The 22485-nt window shown below is 48.3% G+C and overlaps 1 protein-coding gene across 1 annotated transcript; it reads left to right on the top strand.

Annotated features, from left to right (window-relative positions):
* The first annotated feature begins 549 nt into the window (after positions 1-549).
* On the top strand, positions 550-12988 carry LOC111945117 (gap junction delta-2 protein-like). Its single transcript, XM_086872076.1, has 3 exons — positions 550-695; positions 7962-8397; positions 12603-12988. Exons 1-3 carry the CDS (start codon positions 625-627, stop codon positions 12957-12959), a joined length of 864 nt encoding a protein of 287 aa, XP_086728202.1. The 5' UTR covers positions 550-624; the 3' UTR covers positions 12960-12988.
* The last annotated feature ends 9497 nt before the right edge of the window (positions 12989-22485 follow it).

Here is a 22485-nt window from a genome sequence, read left to right as displayed (position 1 = left end):
AGTCCCTCCCAGTCCCTCCCCCAGTCCCTCCCAGCCCCCTCCCAGCCCCCTCCCAGTCCCTCCCAGTCCCCCCCAGTCCCTCCCAGTCCCTCCCAGTCCCTCCCCCAGTCCCTCCCAGCCCCCTCCCAGCCCCCTCCCAGTCCCTCCCAGTCCCTCCCAGTCCCCCCCAGTCCCTCCCAGTCCCTCCAGTCCATCCCAGTCCCTCCCAGTCCCCCCCCAGTCCCTCCCAGCCCCTCCCAGTCCCCCCCAGCTCCTCCCCCATCCCCTCCCAGTCCCTCCCAGTCCCTCCCAGTCCCTCCCAGTCCCCTCCCCCAGTCCCTCCCAGTCCCTCCCAGTCCCTCCCAGTCCCCCCCAGTCCCTCCCAGTCCCTCCCAGTCCATCCCAGTCCCCTCCCAGTCCCTCCCAGTCCCTCCCAGTCCCGCCCCTCCCGCCCGCCTGGCCCGGCCGCGCCGATGGATCCCGGGGATCCGCTGGATCCGCCCGATCCCGGAGGGCGGGGGGGGCGGCGCTGCTGATCCGGGGGGGCCCGGGGGGGATCCCGGGGGGGATCCCGGGGGTCCCGGGGGGTCCCGGGGGGGTCCCGGGGGGTCCCGGGGGGGTCCCGGGGGGTCCCGGCCCGGAGCCATGGGCGAATGGACCATCCTGGAGCGGCTGCTGGAGGCGGCGGTGCAGCAGCACTCCACCATGATCGGCAGGTCAGGCTGCGCGGGACCCCCGGACCCCTCCCCAAATTCCCCCGGGATCCCCAAACCCATCCGGAGCCCTCCCCAAACCCCCCCGGGACCCCTCCCCAAACCCCCCCGGAGCCCTCCTCAAAATCACCCCGGGATCCCCAAATCCATCCGGAGCCCTCCCCAAATTCCCCTGGGACCCCTCCCCAAAATCACCCCGGAGCCCTCCCCAAAATCACCCCGGACCCCTCCCCAAATTCCCCCGGGATCCCCAAACCCATCCGGAGCCCTCCCCAAACCCCCCCGGGACCCCTCCCCAAATTCCCCCGGGATCCCCAAACCCATCCGGAGCCCTCCCCAAATTCCCCTGGGACCCCTCCCCAAAATCACCCCGGAGCCCTCCCCAAAATCACCCCGGGACCCCTCCCCAAATTCCCCCGGGATCCCCAAACCCATCCGGAGCCCTCCCCAAAATCACCCCGGGATCCCCAAACCCATCCGGAGCCCTCCCCAAATTCCCCTGGGACCCCTCCCCAAAATCACCCCGGAGCCCTCCCCAAAATCACCCCGGAGCCCTCCCCAAAATCCCCCGGGATCCCCAAACCCATCCGGAGCCCTCCCCAAACCCCCCCGGGACCCCTCCCCAAAATCCCCCCGGGACCCCTCCCCAAAATCCCCCCGGAGCCCTCCCCAAAATCCCCCCGGCATCCCCAAACCCCCCCGGGATCCCCCAATCCCCCCGGACCCCTCCCCAAAATCACCCCGGAGCCCTCCCCAAAATCCCCCGGGACCCCTCCCCAAAATCACCCCGGAGCCCTCCCCAAAATCACCCCGGAGCCCTCCCCAAAATCCCCCCGGGATCCCCAAACCCCCGCGGGATCCCCAAATCCCCCCGGAGCCCTCCCCAAAATCCCCCCGGACCCCTCCCCAAACCCACCCGGAGCCCTCCCAAAATCACCCCGGACCCCTCCCCAAAATCACCCCGGACCCCTCCCCAAAATCACCCCGGGATCCCCAAAATCACCCCAGAGCCCTCCCAAAATCATCCCGGACCCCTCCCCAGATCCATCCCGACCCCTCCCCAAATCCCCCCGGACCCCTCCCCAAACCCCCCCGGAGCCCTCCCCAAACCCCCCCGGCATCCCCAAACCCCCCCGGCATCCCCAAATCCCCCCGGAGCCCTCCCAAAATCACCCCGGACCCCTCCCCAAAATCACCCCGGGATCCCCAAAATCACCCCAGAGCCCTCCCCAGATCCATCCCGACCCCTCCCCAAAATCACCCCGGGATCCCCAAATCCATCCGGACCCCTCCCCACAATCACCCCTCACCCCTCCCCAAATCCTCCTGGATCCCCCCGCGACCCCCCCGGGACCCCCAAATCCCCCCAGGACCCCCCCAAAATCCCCCCGAGACCCCCCCGGACCCCTCCCCACCTCCGCATTCCTCCAGGCTCCCCCCGCTGTCCCCTCCCCCATCCCGGGACCCCTCCCCAAAATCCCCCCGGGACCCCCAAACCCCCCCCAGCCTCCCCCACCGCCCCCCCCCGCTGCTGTCCCCTGGCTGCTGTCACCTCCCCTGGGGACACTGAGGGGACATTGGGGACATTGGGGACACTGGGGTGACACTGGGGACACCGGGGGCACTGGGGACACTGGGGACATTGGGGACACTGGGGACACTGGGGTGGCACTGGGGACACTGGGGACATTGGGGTGACACTGGGGTGGCACTGGGGACATTGGGGTGACACTGGGGACATTGGGGGACATTGGGGGAACACTGGGGACACTGGGGACACTGGGGGACATTGGGGGGACACTGGGGACACTGGGGACACTGGGGGACATTGGGGGGACACTGGGGACACTGGGGACACTGGGGACACTGGTGACATTGGGGGGACACTGGGGGACACTGGGAGGACACTGGGGGACATTGGGGGGACACTGGGGGACACTGGGGACACTGGGGGACATTGGGGACACTGGGGGACATTGGGGGACACTGGGGGACATTGGGGGACATTGGGGGACATTGGGGGACACTGGGGACACTGGGGGACATTGGGGGACATTGGGGGGACACTGGGGTGACAATGGGGACACTGGGGTGACAGTGGGGACATTGGGGTGGCACTGGTGACACTGGTGACACTGGTGACACTGGGGTGACAGTGGGGACACTGGGGTGACTCTGGGGACACTGGGGTGGCATTGGCATGACACTGGTGACACTGGGGTGACAATGGGGACATTGGGGTGGCACTGGTGACACTGGTGGCACTGGGGTGACACTGGGGACACCGGTGGCACTGGTGGCACTGGGACAGCCGCGGGGGGAGGGTGGGGACGGTCCCCGCGTGTCCCCAAACGCGTCCCAGGGTACTGGGGACACCCCTGGGGGGGGTGGGGGGGACAGGTGTGACCCCAGGACAGGTGTGACCCCAGGACAGGTGTGACCCCAGGGCCAGGTGTGACACCAGGACAGGTGTGACACCCCCAGGGCCAGGTGTCACCCCCAGGGCCAGGTGTCACCCCCAGGGCCAGGTGTCACCCCCCAGGACAGGTGTTACCCCCCGGGCCAGGTGTCACCCCCAGGGCCAGGTGTCACCCTGCAGAGCCAGGTGTGACCCCAGGGCCAGGTGAGCCGCTGGCTCAGGGCCAGGTGTGACCCCCCTGGAACAGGTGTCACCCCCAGAGCCAGGTGTGACCCCTGGGACAGGTGTCACCCCCCGGGCCAGGTGTGACCCCAGGGCCAGGTGTGACCCCCAGGGCCAGGTGTGACCCCCAGGGCCAGGTGTCACCCTGCAGAGCCAGGTGTGACCCCAGGGCCAGGTGTGACCCCCAGGGCCAGGTGTCACCCTGCAGAGCCAGGTGTGACCCCAGGGCCAGGTGTGACCCCCAGGGCCAGGTGTCATCCCCTGGGACAGGTGTCACCCCCTGGGACAGGTGTCACCCCCAGAGCCAGGTGTGACCCCCAGGGCCAGGTGTCACCCTCAGGACAGGTGTCACCCCCAGAGCCAGGTGTCACCCCCCGGGCCAGGTGTCACCCCCCAGGGCCAGGTGTCACCCCCCGGGCCAGGTGTGACCCCAGGGCCAGGTGTCACCCTCCAGGGCCAGGTGTCACCCTGCAGAGCCAGGTGTGACCTCAGGGCCAGGTGAGCCGCTGGCTCAGGGCCAGGTGTCACCCCCGGGACAGGTGTCACCCCCTGGGACAGGTGTCACCCCCAGGGCCAGGTGTCACCCCCCAGAGCCAGGTGTGACCCCCAGGGCCAGGTGTCACCCTGCAGAGCCAGGTGTGACCCCAGGGCCAGGTGAGCCGCTAGCTCAGGGCCGCCCACGGGCTGTGCTGTCCCCGGCTGAGCCCCGGGTGAGCCACGTGTCCCCAGGGGGAGGGCCATGTCCCCAAGGTGAGCCACGTGTCCCCAGGGGAGGCTCTCGTGTCCCCAGGGGAGCCCCAGGTGAGCCCCAGGTGAGCCCCCCGTCCCCAAGGTGAGGCTCCTGTCCCCAGGGGAGCCCCAGGTGAGCCCCAGGTGAGCCCCCTGTCCCCAGGTGAGGCTCTCGTGTCCCCAGGACGGTGTCATGTCCCCAGGGTGAGGGTCTCGTGTCCCCAAGGGGAGCCCCCTGTCCCCAGGGGAGCCCCAGGTGAGCCCCCCGTCCCCAAGGTGAGGCTCTCGTGTCCCCAGGGGAGCCCCAGGGGAGGGTCTCGTGTCCCCAAGGTGTGCCCCCTGTCTCCAGGTGTCCCTGGTGCCCCCCAGGTGTCCCCCGGGTGCCCCCAGGTTCCTCCCAGGTGCCCCCAGGTGTCCCCAGGTGTCCCCAGGTGCCCCCAGGTTCCTCCCAGGTGTCCCCAGGTGTCCCCAGGTGCCCCCAGGTGTCCCGAGGTGTGCCCAGGCACCCCCAGGTACCCCCAGGCACTCCAACCCACTCCCCAGCCCTGGTACCAGCCCCGGTGCCCCATCCTCAGTCCCAGGTGTCCCCCAGGTGTCCCCAGATGTCCCCAGGTGTCCCCCAGGTGTCCCCCAGGTGTCCCCAGGTGTCCCCAGGTGCCCCCAGGTGTCCCCAGGCACTCCAGCCCACTCCCCAGCCCCGGTACCACCCCCGGTACCATCCTAGTACCAACCCCGATACCACCCCCGATACCACCCCGGTGTCCCAGCCCCACTGCCCCACCCCCGATACCACCCCCGGTACCACCCCTGGTACCACCCCCGGTACCACCCCCGGTACCACCCCTGGTACCACCCTGCTCCCAACCCGGTACCACCCCTGGTACCACCCCTGATACCACCCCCAGTACCACCCCCGGTACCACCCCCGGTACCACCCCTGGTACCACCCCTGGTACCACCCTGCTCCCAACCCGGTACCATCCCTGATACCACCCCCGGTACCACCCCCGGTACCACCCCCGGTACCACCCCTGGTACCGCCCCCGGTACCACCCCCGGTACCACCCCCGGTACCACCCCTGGTACCACCCCTGGTACCGCCCCCGGTACCACCCCCGGTACCACCCCCGGTACCACCCCAGTACCCCAGCCCCGCTGCCCCATCCTCGATACCACCCCTGGTACCACCCCTGGTACCACCCCCGGTACCACCCCCTGTACCACCCCTGGTACCATCCCTGATACCACCCCCGGTACCACCCCTGGTACCACCCTGGTACCACCCTGCTCCCAACCCGGTACCATCCCCGGTACCACCCCCGGTACCACCCCTGGTACCATCCCTGAATACCACCCCCGGTACCATCCCCGGTACCATCCCCGGTACCACCCCCGGTGTCCCAGCCCCACTGCCCCATCCCCGATACCACACTGATACCACCCCCGGTACCACCCCCGGTACCGCCCCACTCCCAACCCGGTACCATCCCCCGTACCACCCCCAGTACCGCCCCAGTGCCATCCCAGTACCAACCCCGGTACTGCCCTGCTCCCACACCAGTACCCCATCCCCGGTACCACACTCGGTAGCACCCCACACAATCGGATCCTGCTGACGGTGGTGGTGATTTCCCCACACAATCGGATCCTGCTGACAGTGGTGGTGATTTCCCCACACAATCGGATCCTGCTGACAGTGGCGGTGTTTTTCTCCGCCTGACAGGATCCTGCTGACGGTGGCGGTGATTTCACCCCACACAATCGGATCCTGCTGACAGTGGTGGTGTTTTTCTCCGCCTGACAGGATCCTGCTGATGGTGGCGGTGTTTTTCTCCGCCTGACAGGATCCTGCTGACGGTGGCGGTGATTTCCCCACACAATCAGATCCTGCTGACGGTGGTGGTGATTTCCCCACACAATCGGATCCTGCTGACGGCGGTGGTGATTTCACCCCACACAATCGGATCCTGCTGACGGTGGCGGTGATTTCACCCCACACAATCGGATCCTGCTGATGGTGGCGGTGTTTTCCTCCGCCTGACAGGATCCTGCTGACGGTGGCGGTGTTTTTCTCCGCCTGACAGGATCCTGCTGACGGTGGCGGTGATTTCCCCACACAACAGTCGGATCCTGCTGACAGTGGCGGTGTTTTTCTCCGCCTGACAGGATCCTGCTGACGGTGGCGGTGATTTCACCCCACACAATCGGATCCTGCTGACAGTGGTGGTGTTTTTCTCCGCCTGACAGGATCCTGCTGACGGTGGCGGTGATTTCCCCACACAATCAGATCCTGCTGACGGTGGTGGTGATTTCCCCACACAACAGTCGGATCCTGCTGACAGTGGTGGTGATTTCCCCACACAATCGGATCCTGCTGACAGTGGCGGTGTTTTCCTCCGCCTGACAGGATCCTGCTGACGGTGGCGGTGTTTTTCTCCGCCTGACAGGATCCTGCTGACGGTGGCGGTGTTTTCCTCCGCCTGACAGGATCCTGCTGACAGCGGTGGTGTTTTACTCCGCCTGACAGGATCCTGCTGACGGTGGTGGTGATTTCCCCACACACAATCGGATCCTGCTGACAGTGGCGGTGTTTTCCTCCGCCTGACAGGATCCTGCTGACGGTGGCGGTGATTTCCCCACACAATCGGATCCTGCTGACGGTGGTGGTGATTTCCCCACACAATCGGATCCTGCTGACGGCGGCGGTGATTTCCCCACACAATCGGATCCTGCTGACGGTGGCGGTGATTTCCCCACACAATCGGATCCTGCTGACGGTGGTGGTGATTTCCCCACACAACAGTTGGATCCTGCTGACGGTGGCGGTGTTTTACTCCACCTGACAGGATCCTGCTGACAGTGGCGGTGATTTCACCCCACACAATCAGACCCTGCTGACAGCGGTGGTGTTTTCCTCCGCCTGACAGGATCCTGCTGACGGTGGCGGTGTTTTTCTCCGCCTGACAGGATCCTGCTGACGGTGGCGGTGTTTTCCTCCGCCTGACAGGATCCTGCTGACGGTGGCGGTGATTTCACCCCACACAACAGTCGGATCCTGCTGACGGTGGCGGTGTTTTCCTCCGCCTGACAGGATCCTGCTGATGGTGGCGGTGTTTTCCTCCGCCTGACAGGATCCTGCTGACGGTGGCGGTGTTTTCCTCCGCCTGACAGGATCCTGCTGATGGTGGTGGTGATTTCCTCCGCCTGACAGGATCCTGCTGACGGTGGTGGTGATTTCCCCACACAATCGGATCCTGCTGACAGTGGTGGTGATTTCCCCACACAATCGGATCCTGCTGACAGTGGCGGTGATTTCCCCCCACACAACAGTCGGATCCTGCTGACGGCGGTGCTGTTTTCCTCCACCTGACAGGATCCTGCTGACGGTGGCGGTGTTTTCACCTCACACAACAGTCGGATCCTGCTGACGGTGGCGGTGATTTCCCCACACAATCGGATCCTGCTGACGGTGGCGGTGATTTCCTCCGCCTGACAGGATCCTGCTGATGGTGGCGGTGTTTTTCTCCGCCTGACAGGATCCTGCTGACGGTGGCGGTGTTTTCCTCCGCCTGACAGGATCCTGCTGACGGTGGTGGTGATTTCCCCACACACAACAGTCGGATCCTGCTGACAGTGGCGGTGTTTTTCTCCGCCTGACAGGATCCTGCTGACGGTGGCAGTGTTTTTCTCCGCCTGACAGGATCCTGCTGACGGTGGCGGTGTTTTCCTCCGCCTGACAGGATCCTGCTGACGGTGGCGGTGTTTTTCTCCGCCTGACAGGATCCTGCTGACGGTGGTGGTGATTTTCTCCGCCTGACAGGATCCTGCTGACGGTGGTGGTGATTTCCCCACACAATCGGATCCTGCTGACAGTGGCATTGTTTTTCTCCGCCTGACAGGATCCTGCTGACGGTGGTGGTGATTTTCCGCATCCTGATCGTGGCCATCGTGGGCGAGACGGTGTACGAGGACGAGCAGACCATGTTCATGTGCAACACCCTGCAGCCCGGCTGTAACCAGGCCTGCTACGACCGCGCCTTCCCCATCTCGCACATCCGCTACTGGGTGTTCCAGATCATTCTGGTCTGCACCCCCAGCCTCTGCTTCATCACCTACTCCGTGCATCAGGCGGCCAAACAGCGCGAGCGCCGCTGCTCCTTCCTGCAGCCGCTGCTGGACGCGCGCCGCGCCGGCACAGCCGGACCCGCCGGCACCGCCGGCACCGCCGGAACCGCCGGAACCGCCGGCGGTAGCGAGCCCGAGGTGACGGCGCGGCCGCCGCGCAGCGCCAAGGCCAAGAGGCAGGAGGGGATCTCCAGGTTTTACGTGATCCAGGTGTGCGGGGGAGAGCGGGGATTGGGGGGACAAAGGGTGTGGGGGTGAAAAATTGTGTGAAAAAGAGGGTTTGGGGTGGAAATTGTGTGAAAAAGGGTGTGGGGGGTGAAAAATTGTGTGAAAAAGGGGGATTGGGGGTGAAAATTTTATTAAAAAAGGGTGTGGGGGGTGAAAAATTGTGTGAAAAAGAGGGATTGGGGGGTGAAAAATTGTGTGAAAAAGAGGGTTTTGGGGTGAAAATTGTGTGAAAAAGGGTGTGGGGGGTGAAAAATAGTGTGAAAAAGAGGGTTTGGGGGTGAAAAAAGTATTAAAAAAGGGTTTGGGGGTGAAAATTTTATTAAAAAAGGGTTTGGGGGGTGAAAAATAGTGTAAAAAAGAGGGTTTTGGGGTGAAAATTGTATTAAAAAAGAGTGTGGGGGTGAAAAATTTTATTAAAAAGAGGGTTTTGGGGTGAAAAATTGTGTGAAAAAGAGGGTTTTGGGGTGAATATTGTATTAAAAAAGGGTGTGGAGGGAGAAAAATTGTATAAAAAAGAGGGTTTTGGGGTGAAAATTTTATTAAAAAGAGGGTTTTGGGGTGAAAATTTTATTAAAAAAGGGTTTGGGGGTGAAAAATTGTGTGAAAAAGGGGGTTTGGGGATGAAAATTTTATTAAAAAAGGGTTTGGAGGGTAAAAATTGTATAAAAAAAGAGGGTTTTGGGGTGAAAAATGTATTAAAAAGAGGGTTTTGGGGTGAAAATTGTATTAAAAAGAGGGTTTTGGAATGAAAAATTTTATAAAAAAGAAGGTTTTGGGGTGAAAATTGTATTAAAAAAGGGTGTGGGGGGTGAAAAATAGTGTGAAAAAGAGGGTTTTGGGGTGAAAATTGTATTAAAAAAGGGTTTGGGGGTGAAAAATTGTGTAAAAAAAGGGTGTGGGAGTGAAAAATTGATCAGAGAAAGGGTTTTGGGGTGAAAATTTTATTAAAAAAGGGTGTGGGGGGTGAAAAATTGTGTGAAAAAGGGTTTTGGGGTGAAAATTGATCCGAGGAGGGGCTGAGGGCTGAAAATCCCGTCTGACACCGGCCTGGCGGGGGAAATGCATCAAAGAAAGGCTGGGATCACAGGATCGTGGGATCCCATGATTGATCCATGATGGATCCCAGGATCAATTACATGATTGATCCCCTCCCCACCCTGTGATCGATCCCGTGATTGATCTCATGATTGATCCCGTGATTGATCCATGATCGATCCCAGGATCAATTACATGATTTATCCTCTCCCCACCCCGTGATTGATCCCGTGATTGATCCTGTGATTGATCCCGTGATTGATCCATGATTGATCCCTGGATCAATTACATGATTTATCCTCTCCCCACCCTGTGATTGATCCCGTGACTGATCCTGTGACTGATCCCGTGATTGACCCCGTGATTGATCCCATGATTGATCCTGTGATTGATCCCGTGATTGATCCCATGATTGATCCCGTGATTGATCCCATGATTGATCCCGTGATTGATCCCATGATTGATCCTGTGATTGATCCCGTGATTGATCCCATGATTGATCCCAGGATCGATCCCGTGATTGATCCCATGATGGATCCCATGATTGATACCGTGACTGATCCCATGATGGATCCCGTGATTGATCCTGTGATTGATCCCGTGACTGACCCCGTGATTGATCCTGTGATTGATCCCGTGATTGATCCCGTGATTGATCCTGTGATTGATCCTGTGACTGATCCCGTGATTGATCCCATGATTGATCCCGTGACTGATCCCGTGACTGATCCCGTGATTGATCCTGTGATTGATCCTGTGATTGATCCCATGATTGATCCTGTGATTGATCCCGTGATTGATCCCGTGATTGATCCTGTGATTGATCCCGTGATTGATCCTGTGATTGATCCTGTGACTGATCCCATGATTGATCCTGTGATTGATCCCGTGATTGATCCTGTGATTGATCCTGTGACTGATCCCGTGATTGATCCTGTGATTGATCCCGTGATTGATCCCATGATTGATCCTGTGATTGATCCCGTGATTGATCCCGTGATTGATCCTGTGACTGATCCTGTGATTGATCCCATGATTGATCCTGTGATTGATCCCGTGATTGATCCCGTGATTGATCCTGTGATTGATCCCGTGATTGATCCTGTGATTGATCCTGTGACTGATCCCATGATTGATCCTGTGATTGATCCCGTGATTGATCCTGTGCTTGATCCTGTGCTTGATCCTGTGATTGATCCCGTGATTGATCCCATGATTGTGTCATTTATCCCTGTCCCCGACCTGTGATTGATCCTGTGATTGATCCCATGATCAATTGTGTGATTTATCCCCGTCCCCGCCCCATGATTGATCCCACGATCGATCCCATGATTGATCCCATGATTGATCCCATGATTGACCCCACCATTGATTATATGATCGATTACATGATTTATCCATTCCTGCCCCATGACTGACCCCGTGATTGATCCCTTGATCGATCCCATGATTGATAATACGATTAATTACATGATTTATCCCCGTCCCCGCCCCGTCCCCACCCCGTGATTGATCCTGTAATTGATTATATGATCGATTACATGATTTATCCCCTCCCTGCCCCATGATTGATCCCATGATTGATCCCATGATTGATCCCATGATTGATCCTATGATCCATTACATGATTTATCCCCTCCCTGCCCCATGATTGATCCCATGATCGTTCCCACCATTGATTATATGATCGATTACATGATTGACCCCATGATCGATCCCACCATTGATTATATGATTGATTACATGATTTATCCCGTTCCTGCCCCATGACTGACCCCATGATTGACCCCATGATCGATCCCACCATTGATTATATGATTGATTACATGATTTATCTCATTCCTGCCCCATGATTGACCCCATGATTGACCCCATGATTGACCCCATGATCGATCCCATGATCGATCCCACCATTGATTATATGATCGATTACATGATTTATCCCCTCCCTGCCCCGTGATTGACCCCATGATTGATCCCATGATTGACCCCATGATCGATCCTGTAATTGATTATATGATCGATTACATGAATTATCCCGTTCCTGCCCCATGATTGACCCCATGATTGATCCCATGATAGATCCCACGATTGATTATATGATTGATTACGTGATTTATCCCCTCCCCGCCCCGTCCCCGCCCCGAGATTGATCCCATGATTGGTCCCGTGATTGATTATATGATCGATTACACGATTTATCCCATGACTGACCCCATGATTGACCCCATGATTGATCCCATGATCGATCCCACCATTGATTATAGGATTAATCATCTGATTTATCCCGTCCCCGCCCCATCCCCACCCCGTGATCGATCCCACCATTGATTATATGATCGATTACATGATTTATCCCCTCCCTGCCCCATGATTGATCCCGTGATCGATCCCACCATTGATTATATGATCGATTACATGATTTATCCCCTCCCTGCCCCATGACTGACCCCATGATCGATCCCATGATCGATCCCGTAATTGATTATATGATCGATTACATGATTTATCCCCTCCCTGCCCCATGACTGACCCCATGATTGATCCCATGATCGATCACTAATTGATTATATGATCGATTACATGATTTATCCCATTCCTGCCCCATGACTGACCCCATGATTGACCCCATGATCGATCCCACGATCGATTATATGATCAATTACATGATTTATCCCGTTCCTGCCCCATGATCGATCCCATGATTGATCCCACGATCGATTATATGATCGATTACATGATTTATCCCGTTCCTGCCCCATGATTGACCCCGTGATTGACCCCATGATCAATCCCACGATCGATTATATGATCAGTTACATGATTTATCCCATTCCTGCCCCATGATTGATCCCGTGATCGATCCCACCATTGATTATATGATTGATTACATGATTTATCCATTCCTGCCCCATGATTGACCCCATGATCGATCCCATGATCGATCCCACGATTGATTATATGATCGATTACATGATTTATCCCATTCCTGCCCCTTGATTGACACCATGATTGACCCCACAATATTTGAAATACCGTGAAAATCTGAAATATTTGTAATTACATGATCGATTACACGATTTATCCCCTTTGACAATATTGATTATACGATTAATCATCTGGTCTATCCCGTCCCCGCCCGGCGGCCGCAGGTGGTGTTCCGGAACGCTCTGGAGATCGGCTTCCTGGGCGGGCAGTACTTCCTGTACGGGTTCCGCGTGCCGGCCATCTTCGAGTGCGACCGCTACCCCTGCGTCAAGGAGGTGGAGTGCTACGTCTCGCGGCCCACCGAGAAGAGCGTCTTCCTCGTCTTCATGTTCGCCGTCTCGGGCGTCTGCGTCCTGCTCAACCTGGCCGAGCTCAACCACCTGGGCTGGCGCAAGGTGCGCGCCGCCGTGCGCGGGGCCCGGGCGCGCCGCAAATCCCTGGGGGAGGCGCGCAGGAAGGAGCCGGCGGCGCCCGCGCCCGCCCTGGGCAGGACGCAGTCCAGCGAGTCGGCCTACGTGTGAATTTACTGGGATAAATGGGATAATTGGGATAAATGGGATTGGGATTGATCGGGGCAGGACGCAGTCCCGCGAGTCGGCCTACGTGTGAATTTAATGGGATAAATGGGATAAATGGGATAATTGGGATAAATGGGATTGGGATAAATGGGATTGGGATTGATCGGGGCAGGACGCAGTCCAGCGAGTCGGCCTACGTGTGAATTGAATGGGATAAATGGGATAAATGGGATTGGGATAAATGGGATTGGGATTGATCGGGGCAGGACGCAGTCCAGCGAGTCGGCCTACGTGTGAATTTATTGGGATAAATGGGATAAATGGGATTGGGATAAATGGGATTGGGATTGATCAGGGCAGGACGCAGTCCAGCGAGTCGGCCTACGTGTGAATTTGGGATTGGGATAAATGGGATTGGGATAAATGGGATTGGGATTGGGATTGATCAGGGCAGGACGCAGTCCAGCGAGTCGGCCTACGTGTGAATTGATTGGGATAAATGGGATAATTGGGATAAATGTGATTGGGATTGGGATTGGAATTTGGATTTCGATTGGGATTTGGATTTGGGTTGGATTGGGATTTGGATTTTGATTGGGATTGGGATTGATCGGGGCAGGACTCAGTCCAGCGAGTCGGCCTACGTGTGAATTTAATGGGATAAATGGGATAAATGGGATTGGGATAAATGGGATTGGGATTGGGATTGATCAGGGCAGAACGCAGTCCAGCGAGTCGGCCTACGTGTGAATTTAATGGGATAAATGGGATAAATGGGATTGGGATAAATGGGATTGGGATTGGGATTGATCGGGGCAGGACGCAGTCCAGCGAGTCGGCCTACGTGTGAATTTAATGGGATAAATGGGATAAATGGGATTGGGATTGGGATTGGGGCAGGACGCAGTCCCGTGAGTCGGTTTACGTGTGAATTGATTGGGATAAATGGGATTTGGATTGGGATTTGGGATTGGATTTCCATTTGGATTTGGGATTGGGTTAAATCCCAATCCAAGTCGGTTTATGTGTGAATTTAATGGGATTGGGATAAAATGGGATCGGGGCAGGACGCAGTCCCGCGAGTCGGTTTACGTGTGAATTTATTGGGATTGGGATTTGGGATTTGGATTTGGACTGGGATTGGGATTTGGATTGGGGCAGAACGCAGTCCATTGGGTCGGTTCACGTGTGATTTTAATGGGATTGGGATTTGGAATTTGGATTGGGATTTGGATTTGTGATCGGGGCAGGACACAATCCAGTGAGTCGGTTTATGTGTGATACTGGGATTTGGATTGGGGTAAAATGGGATTGGGATTGATCAGGGCAGGACTCAGTCCCGCGAGTCGGCCTACGTGTGAATTGAATGGGATAAATGGGATAAATGGGATTGGGATTGGGATTGATCGGGGCAGGACGCAGTCCAGCGAGTCGGTTTACGTGTGAATTTATTGGGATAAATGGGATTTTGGGATTTGGATTGGGATTTGGGATCGGGGCAGGACTCAGTCCTGCGAGTCGGTTTACGTTGAATTTATTGGGATTGGGGATTTTGGGATTTGGATTGGGATTTGGGATTTGGATTTGGATTTGGAATTGGGATTTGGGCAGGACTCAGTCCTGCGAGTCGGTTTACGTTGAATTTATTGGGATTGGGGATTTTGGGATTTGGATTGGGATTTGGAATTTGAATTGGGATTTGGGATCAGGGCAGGACTCAGTCCTGCGAGTCGGTTTACGTGTGAATTTATTGGGATAAAAGGGATTGGGATTGGTTATTTTGGGATTTGGATTGGGATTTGGATTTGGGATTGGAATTTGGATTTGGGATTTGGGATCGGGGCAGGACTCAGTCCCGCGAGTCGGTTTACGTGTGAATTTATTGGGATTGGGGATTTTGGGATTTTGGGATTTGGAATTTGGATTGGGATTGGGGATTTTGGGATTTGGATTTGAATTGGGATTTGGATTGGGATTTGGATTGGGATTTGGGATCAGGGCAGGACTCAGTCCCACGAGTCGGTTTACGTGTGAATTTATTGGGATAAATGGGACTGGAATTGGAATTTGGGAATTTGGGATTGGGCTCAGGACAGGGAGCAAGAATCCAGTCCCAGAGCGGAGCCAGAATTGAGGATTTTAATCCCAAAACGGGGACGGGAACCATTCCTGGAGTTCCAACCTGGAATCGCTGGAATTCGGAGCTGCTGGAATTGGGAATTGCCGAAATTGGGAATTGTTGGAATTGGGAATTGCTGGAATTTTTGGAACTGCCGAAATTCAGAATTGCTGGAATTCAGATTTGCTGGAATTAGGAATTCCTGGAATTGGGAATTGGGAATTGCTGGAATTGGGAATTGTTGGAATTGGGAATTGCTGGAATTGGGAATTGCTGGAATCGCTGGAATCGCTGGAATTGCTGGAATTGGGAATTGCTGGAATTGGGAATTGCTGGAATCGCTGGAATTGCTGGAATTGGGAATTGCTGGAATTGGGAATTGCTGGAATTGAGAATTGCTGGAATTCAGATTTGCTGGAATTTGGAATTACTGGAATTTTTGGAATTGCTGGAATTTGGAATTACTGGAAATCGGAATTGTTGGAATTGGGAATTGCTGGAATTGAAAACTGCTGGAATTTGGAATTGCTGGAATTCAAAACTGCTGGAATTTGGAATTGCCGGAATTTTTGGAATTGCTGGAATTTTTGGAATTGCTGGATTTTTTTTTTTGGAATTGCTGGATATTTTTTTTTTGGAATTGCTGGAATTTTTGGAACTGGGAGCTCTGGAGTCACAAAGTGCTGGGACTTTGTCCCCAAAACCGGAGCCGCAATCCTTGGGATTTCACCCCAAAAATGCCGGAATTTCACCCCGGAACTGCCGGGATCGGAGCCACGAGCGCCGGGACCGGGACTCGAAACCAGCAGGGATCACCAAAATCCCGGGGTTTGTCCCCAAATTCCCAGGGTTTGTCCCCAAATTCCCAGGGTTTGTCCCCAAATTCCCGGGGTTTGTCCTCAAAATTCCCAGGGTTTGTCCCCAAATTCCCAGGGTTTGTCCTCAAAATTCCCGGGGTTTGTCCCCAAATTCCCGGGGTTTGTCCTCAAAATTCCCGGGGTTTGTCCCCAAATTCCCGGGGTTTGTCCCCAAAATCCCGGGGTTTGTTCCCAAATTCCCGGGGTTTGTCCCCAAATTCCCGGGGTTTGTCCCCAAAATCCCGGGGTTTGTCCCCAAATTCCCGGGGTTTGTCCCCAAATTCCTGGAGTTTGTCCCCAAATCTCTGAAATTTGTTCCCAAATTCCCGGGGTTTGTCCCCAAATTCCCGGGGTTTGTTCCCAAATTCCCGGGGTTTGTCCCCAAATTCCTGGAGTTTGTCCCCAAATCTCTGAAATTTGTTCCCAAATTCCCGGGGTTTGTCCCCAAATTCCCGGGGTTTGTCCCCAAATCTCTGGAGTTTGTCCCCAAAATTCCTGGGGTTTGTCCCCAAATCTCTGGGGTTTGGCCCCAAATCCCGGTGTTTTTCCCCAAAATCCCCAGGGTTTGTCCCCAAATCCTGGAGTTTGTCCCCAAATTCCCAGGGTTTGTCCCCAAATTCCTGAGGTTTATCCCCAAAATTCCAGGGAATTTATCCCTCCAAAAATTCCCCAAAATTTGGGATTTGGACCCAAAATTCCCCAAAATTTGGGATTTGGACCCAGAATTCCCCAAAATTTGGGATTTGGACCCAAAATTTGGGATTTGGACCCAAAATTCCCAGGGAATTTATCCCTCCAAAAATGCCCAAAATTCCCAGGGAATTTGTCCCCAAAAATTCCCCAAAGTTTGGGATTTGGACCCAAAAATTCCCCAAAGTTTGGGATTTGGACCCAAAATTCCCAAAATTTGGTATTTGGACCCAAAATCCCCAAAATTTGGGATTTGTCCCCAAAATTCCCAGAAATTTGGGATTTGGACCCAAAAATCCCCAGAAATTTGGGATTTGGACCCAAAATTCCCAGGGAATTTGTCCCCAAAAAATCCCCAAAATTTGGGATTTGGACCCAAAAATTCCCAGAAATTTGGGATTTGGACCCAAAAATCCCCAAAATTTGGGATTTGTCCCCAAAATTCCCAGAAATTTGGGATTTGGACCCAAAAATGCCCAAAATTTGGGATTTGTCCCAAAAATTCCCAGAAATTTGGGATTTGGAACCAAAATTCCCAGAAATTTGGGGTTTGGACACAAAATTCCCCAAAATTTGGGATTTGGACCCAAAAATCCCCAAAATTTGGGATTTGTCCCCAAAATTCCCAGAAATTTGGGATTTGTCCCCAAAATTCCCCAAAATTTGGGATTTGGACCCAAAATTCCCCAAAATTTGGGATTTGTCCCAAAAATTCCCAGAAATTTGGGATTTGGAACCAAAATTCCCAGAAATTTGGGGTTTGGACACAAAATTCCCCAAAATTTGGGATTTAGACCCAAAAATCCCCAAAATTTGGGTTTTGTCCCCAAAATTCCCAGAATTTGGGATTTGGACCCAAAAATCCCCAAAATTTGGGATTTGGACCCAAAAATCTCCAAAATTTGGGATTTGGACCCAAAATCCCCAAAATTTGGGATTTGTCCCCAAAATTTGGGATTTGGACCCAAAATTCCCAGAAATTTGGGATTTGGACCCAAAAATGCCCAAAATCTGGCATTTGGACCCAAAATTCCCAGGGAATTTATCCCTCCAAAAATGCCCAAAATTTGGGATTTGTCCCCAAAATTCCCAGAAATTTGGGATTTGGACCCAAAAATCCCCAAAATTTGAGATTTGTCCCCAAAATTCCCAGGGAAATTATCCCTCCAAAAATGCCCAAAATTTGGGATTTGGACCCAAAATCCCCAAAATTTGGGATTTGGACCCAAAATCCCCAAAATTTGAGATTTGGACCCAAAATTCCCCAAAGTTTGGGATTTGGACCCAAAATTCGGGATTTGGACCCAAAAATTGGGATTTGTCCCCAAAATTCCCAGAAATTTGGGATTTGTCCCCAAAATTCCCAGAAATTTGTGATTTGGACCCAAAATCCCCAAAATATGGGATTTGTCACTAAAATTCCCCAAAATTTGGGATTTGTCCCCAAAATTTGGGATTTGTCCCCAAAATTCCCAGAAATTTGGGATTTGTCCCCGAAATTCCCCAAAATTTGGGATTTGTCCCCGAAATTCCCGTGGTTTTGGAGCCTCCCAGGATTCCCGGGGCTGCTCTCCCCAAAAATCTCCATTTTCAGGGTTTCACCCCAAAAGTTGCTGCTGATTTCCCCAAACCTTGGGGTTTTCCCCCCAATTTTATTCCCCTGAGTTGAATTTTGGGGCCCCCCCAGGTGGCGATTTTGGGGTGAAATTGTTTCTTTTTGGTGAATTTTTGTTTATTTTGGGGTAAATTTGTTAATTTTGGGGTGAATTTGTTTATTTTGGGGTAAATTTGTATTTATTTTGGGGTGAATTTGTTTATTTTGGGGTAAATTTTTATTTATTTTGGGGTGAATTTGTTAATTTGGGGTGAATTTTTGTTTATTTTGGGGTGAATTTGTTTTTATTTTGGGGTAAATTTGTTTATTTTGGGGTGAATTTGTTTATTTTGGGTGAATTTTTGTTTATTTTGGGGTGAATTTGTTAATTTTGGGGTAAATTTGTTTTTATTTTGGGGTAAATTTGTTTATTTTGGGGTGAATTTGTTAATTTTGGGTGAATTAATATTTATTTTGGGGTGAAATTGTTAATTTTGGGGGAATTTGTATTAATTTGGGGTGAATTTATGTTTATTTTGGGGTGAAATTTGTTTATTTTGGGGTGAATTTGTTAATTTTGGGTGAATTTTTATTTATTTTGGGGTGAATTTGTTTATTTTGGGGTAAATTTTTATTTATTTTGGGGTGAATTTGTTAATTTTGGGGTGAATTTTTATTTATTTGGGGTAAATTTGTTAATTTTGGGTGAATTTTTATTTATTTTGGGGTGAATTTGTTTATTTTGGGGTGAATTTTTATTTATTTTGGGGTAAATTTGTTTATCTTGGGGTAAATTTTTATTTATTTGGGGTAAATTTGTTTATTTTGGGGTGAATTTTTATTTATTTTGGGGTGAATTTGTATTAATTTGGGGTGAATTTTTATTTATTTTGGGGTGAATTTGTTTATTTTGGGGTGAATTTTTATTTTTTTTGGGGTGAATTTGTTTATTTTGGGTGAATTTTTATTTATTTTGGGGTGAATTTGTTTATTTTGGGGTAAATTTGTTTTTATTTTGGGGTAAATTTGTTTATTTTGGGGTAAATTTTTATTTATTTGGGGTAAATTTGTTTATTTTGGGTGAATTTTTATTTATTTGGGATAAATTTGTGTTTATTTTGGGGTGAATTTGTTAATTTTGGGTGAATTTTTATTTATTTTGGGGTAAATTTGTTTATTTTGGGTGAATTTTTATTTATTTTGGGGTAAATTTGTAAATTTTGGGGTGAATTTGTTAATTTTGGGGTGAATTTTTATTTATTTCAGGTGAATTTCTATTTATTTTGGGGTAAATTTTTATTTATTTGGGGTAAATTTCTTTATTTTGGGGTGAATTTTTATTAATTTTGACTGAATTTGTATTAATTTTGACTAAATTTTTATTAATTTTGACTAAATTTGTATTAATTTTGATTGAATTTGTATTAATTCAACAAAACTTTATTTATTTGGGGAGGAATTGAATATTTAATTGGGGGAAATTGAGTTGATTTGATGAATTTGGATTTATTTGGGGTAATTTTGGAGGAATTTGTATTTATTTTAGATTAATTTGTATTTATTTAAGGGAAATTTGTATTTATTTTAAGGAAATTTGTATTTATTTTAGGTTAATTTGTATTTATTTTAGGGAAATTTGCATTTATTTGGGGGGAATTTTATTTATTTTAGATTAATTTGCATTTATTTTAGGTTAATTTGTATTTATTTTAGGTTAATTTGTATTTATTTTAAGAAAATTTCTATTTATTTTAGGGAAAATTGTATTTATTTTAGGGAAAATTGTGTTTATTTAAGGAAAAATTGTATTTATTTTAAAGAAATTTGTATTTATTTTAGGGAAATTTGTATTTATTTGGGGGGAATTTTATTTATTTTAGTGGAATTTGTGTTAATTTTAGAAAAAATTGTATTTATTTTAGGAAAAATTGTATTTATTTTAGATTAACTTGTATTTATTTTAGATTCATTTGTATTTATTTTAGGAAAAATTGTATTTATTTTAGATTAACTTGTATTTATTTTAGATTAATTTGTATTTATTTTAGATTAATTTGTATTTATTTTAGGGAGGATTAAATTCATTTTAGAAAAATCTGTGTTTCATTTAAAATCTGTGTTTATTTGAGAATAAATTGGGTTTAATTTGGAAAAATTTGTATTTAATTCGGATTAATTTGTATTTAATTTAGATTAATTTGTATTAAATTTAGGAAAATCTGTATTTAATTTAGAAAAATCTGTATTTTAGAAAAGTTTTTTTAATTTCGATTAATTTGTATTTATTTTAATTAATTTGTATTTATTTTAGGGAGGGTTAAATTTTAGAGAAATTTGCATTTACTTTAAATTAATTTGTATTTAATTTAAATTAATTTGTATTTAATTTAGAGAAATTTGTATTTAATTTAGATTAATTTGTATTTATTTTAATTAATTTATGTTTATTTTAGGGAGGGTTAAATTTATTTTAGAGAAATTTGTATTTAATTTAGATTAATTTGTATTTAATTTAGATTAATTAGTATTTAATTTAGATTAATTTGTATTTATTTTAGATTAATTTGTATTTAATTCAGAAAAATCTGTATTTATTTTAGAAAAATTTGTGTTTAATTTAGATTAATTTGAATTTATTTTAATTAATTTATGTTTATTTTAGGGAGGGTTAAATTTATTTTAGAGAAATTTGTATTTAATTCAGAAAAAATTGTATTTAATTTAGATTAATTTGTATTTAATTTAGATTAATTTGTATTTAATTTAAATTAATTTGTATTTATTTTAGGAAAATTTGGATTTAATTTAGAAAAATTTGTATTTAATTTAAATTAATTTGGATTTATTTTAGGAAAATTTGGATTTAATTTAGAAAAATTTGGATTTATTTTAGAGAAATTTGGATTTAATTTAGAGAAATTTGGATTTAATTTAAATTAATTTGGATTTAATTTAGAGAAATTTGGATTTATTTTAGGAAAATTTGGATTTATTTTAGAGAAATTTGGATTTAATTTAGGAAAATTTGGATTTATTTTAGAAAAAATTGTATTTATTTTAGAGAAGTTTGGATTTAATTTAGAAAAATTTGGATTTAATTTTAATTTGTATTTATTTTAGGAAAATTTGGATTTAATTTAGGAGAATTTGGATTTAATTTAGAAGAATTTGTATTTAATTTATATTAATTTGGATTTATTTTAGATTAATTTGTATTTATTTTACAGAACTTTATATTAATTTTAGGAAAATTTGTATTTAATTTAAATTAATTTGCATTTATTTTAGGAAAATTTGGATTTATTTTAAATTAATTTGGATTTATTTAAGGAAAATTTGGATTTATTTTAGAAAAATTTGGATTTAATTTAAATTAATTTGTATTTATTTTAGAAAAATTTGTATTTAATTTAGAATAATTTGTATTAAATTTAGAGAAGTTTGGATTTATTTTAGGAAATTTTTTGTATTTATTTTAGAATAATTTGTATTTATTTTAATTAATTCGTATTTATTTTAGAGAACTTTATATTAATTTTAGGAAAATTTATGTTAATTTAAGGAAAATTTGAATTCAAATTAATTTGGATTTATTTTAGGAAAATTTATATTTATTTTAGAGAAATTTGGATTTAATTTAAATTAATTTGTATTTATTTTAGAAAAAATTGTATTTAATTTAAATTAATTTGGATTTAATTTAGAGAAATATGGATTTAATTTAAATTAATTTGTATTTATTTTAGGAAAATTTGGATTTAATTTAGAAAAAACTATTTAATTTAGAGAAATTTGGATTTATTTTAGAGAAATTTGGATTTAATTTAGAAAAATTTGGATTTAATTTAGGAAAATTTGGATTTAATTTAGAGAAATTTGGATTTATTTTAGAGAAATTTGGATTTAATTTAGAAAAAATTCTATTTAATTTAAATTAATTTGTATTTATTTTAGGAAAATTTGGATTTATTTTAGAGAAGTTTAGATTTATTTTAGAAAAATTTGTATTTAATTTAAATTAATTTGTATTTAATTTAGAAAAAATTGTATTTCTTTTAGAGAAGTTTGGATTTAATTTAGAAAAATTTGGATTTAATTTTAATTTGTATTTATTTTAGGAAAATTTGGATTTAATTTAGGAGAATTTGGATTTAATTTAGAAGAATTTGTATTTAATTTATATTAATTTGGATTTATTTTAGAGAAATTTGGATTTAATTTAGAAAAAACTATTTATTTTAGAAAAATTTGGATTTATTTTAGGAAAAT

The sequence above is a fragment of the Cyanistes caeruleus genome, chromosome 38 (assembly GCF_971803275.1).
Source record: "Cyanistes caeruleus chromosome 38, bCyaCae1.hap1.1, whole genome shotgun sequence".
NCBI classification, from domain to species: Eukaryota; Metazoa; Chordata; class Aves; order Passeriformes; family Paridae; genus Cyanistes; species Cyanistes caeruleus.
Note: the sequence above shows the minus strand (reverse complement) of the source record. Positions and strands in the feature narration are given on the sequence as shown.

What these genes read in the sequence shown, in the direction of transcription:
- LOC111945117 (XM_086872076.1), top strand. Translation starts at nt 625, where the DNA reads ATGGGCGAATGGACCATCCTGGAGCGGCTGCTGGAGGCGGCGGTGCAG. An exon ending in CACTCCACCATGATCGGCAG is followed by an intron (nt 696 to 7,961) that starts GTCAGGCTGCGC and finishes TCCGCCTGACAG; the next exon opens with GATCCTGCTGACGGTGGTGG. An exon ending in CCAGGTTTTACGTGATCCAG is followed by an intron (nt 8,398 to 12,602) that starts GTGTGCGGGGGA and finishes CGGCGGCCGCAG; the next exon opens with GTGGTGTTCCGGAACGCTCT.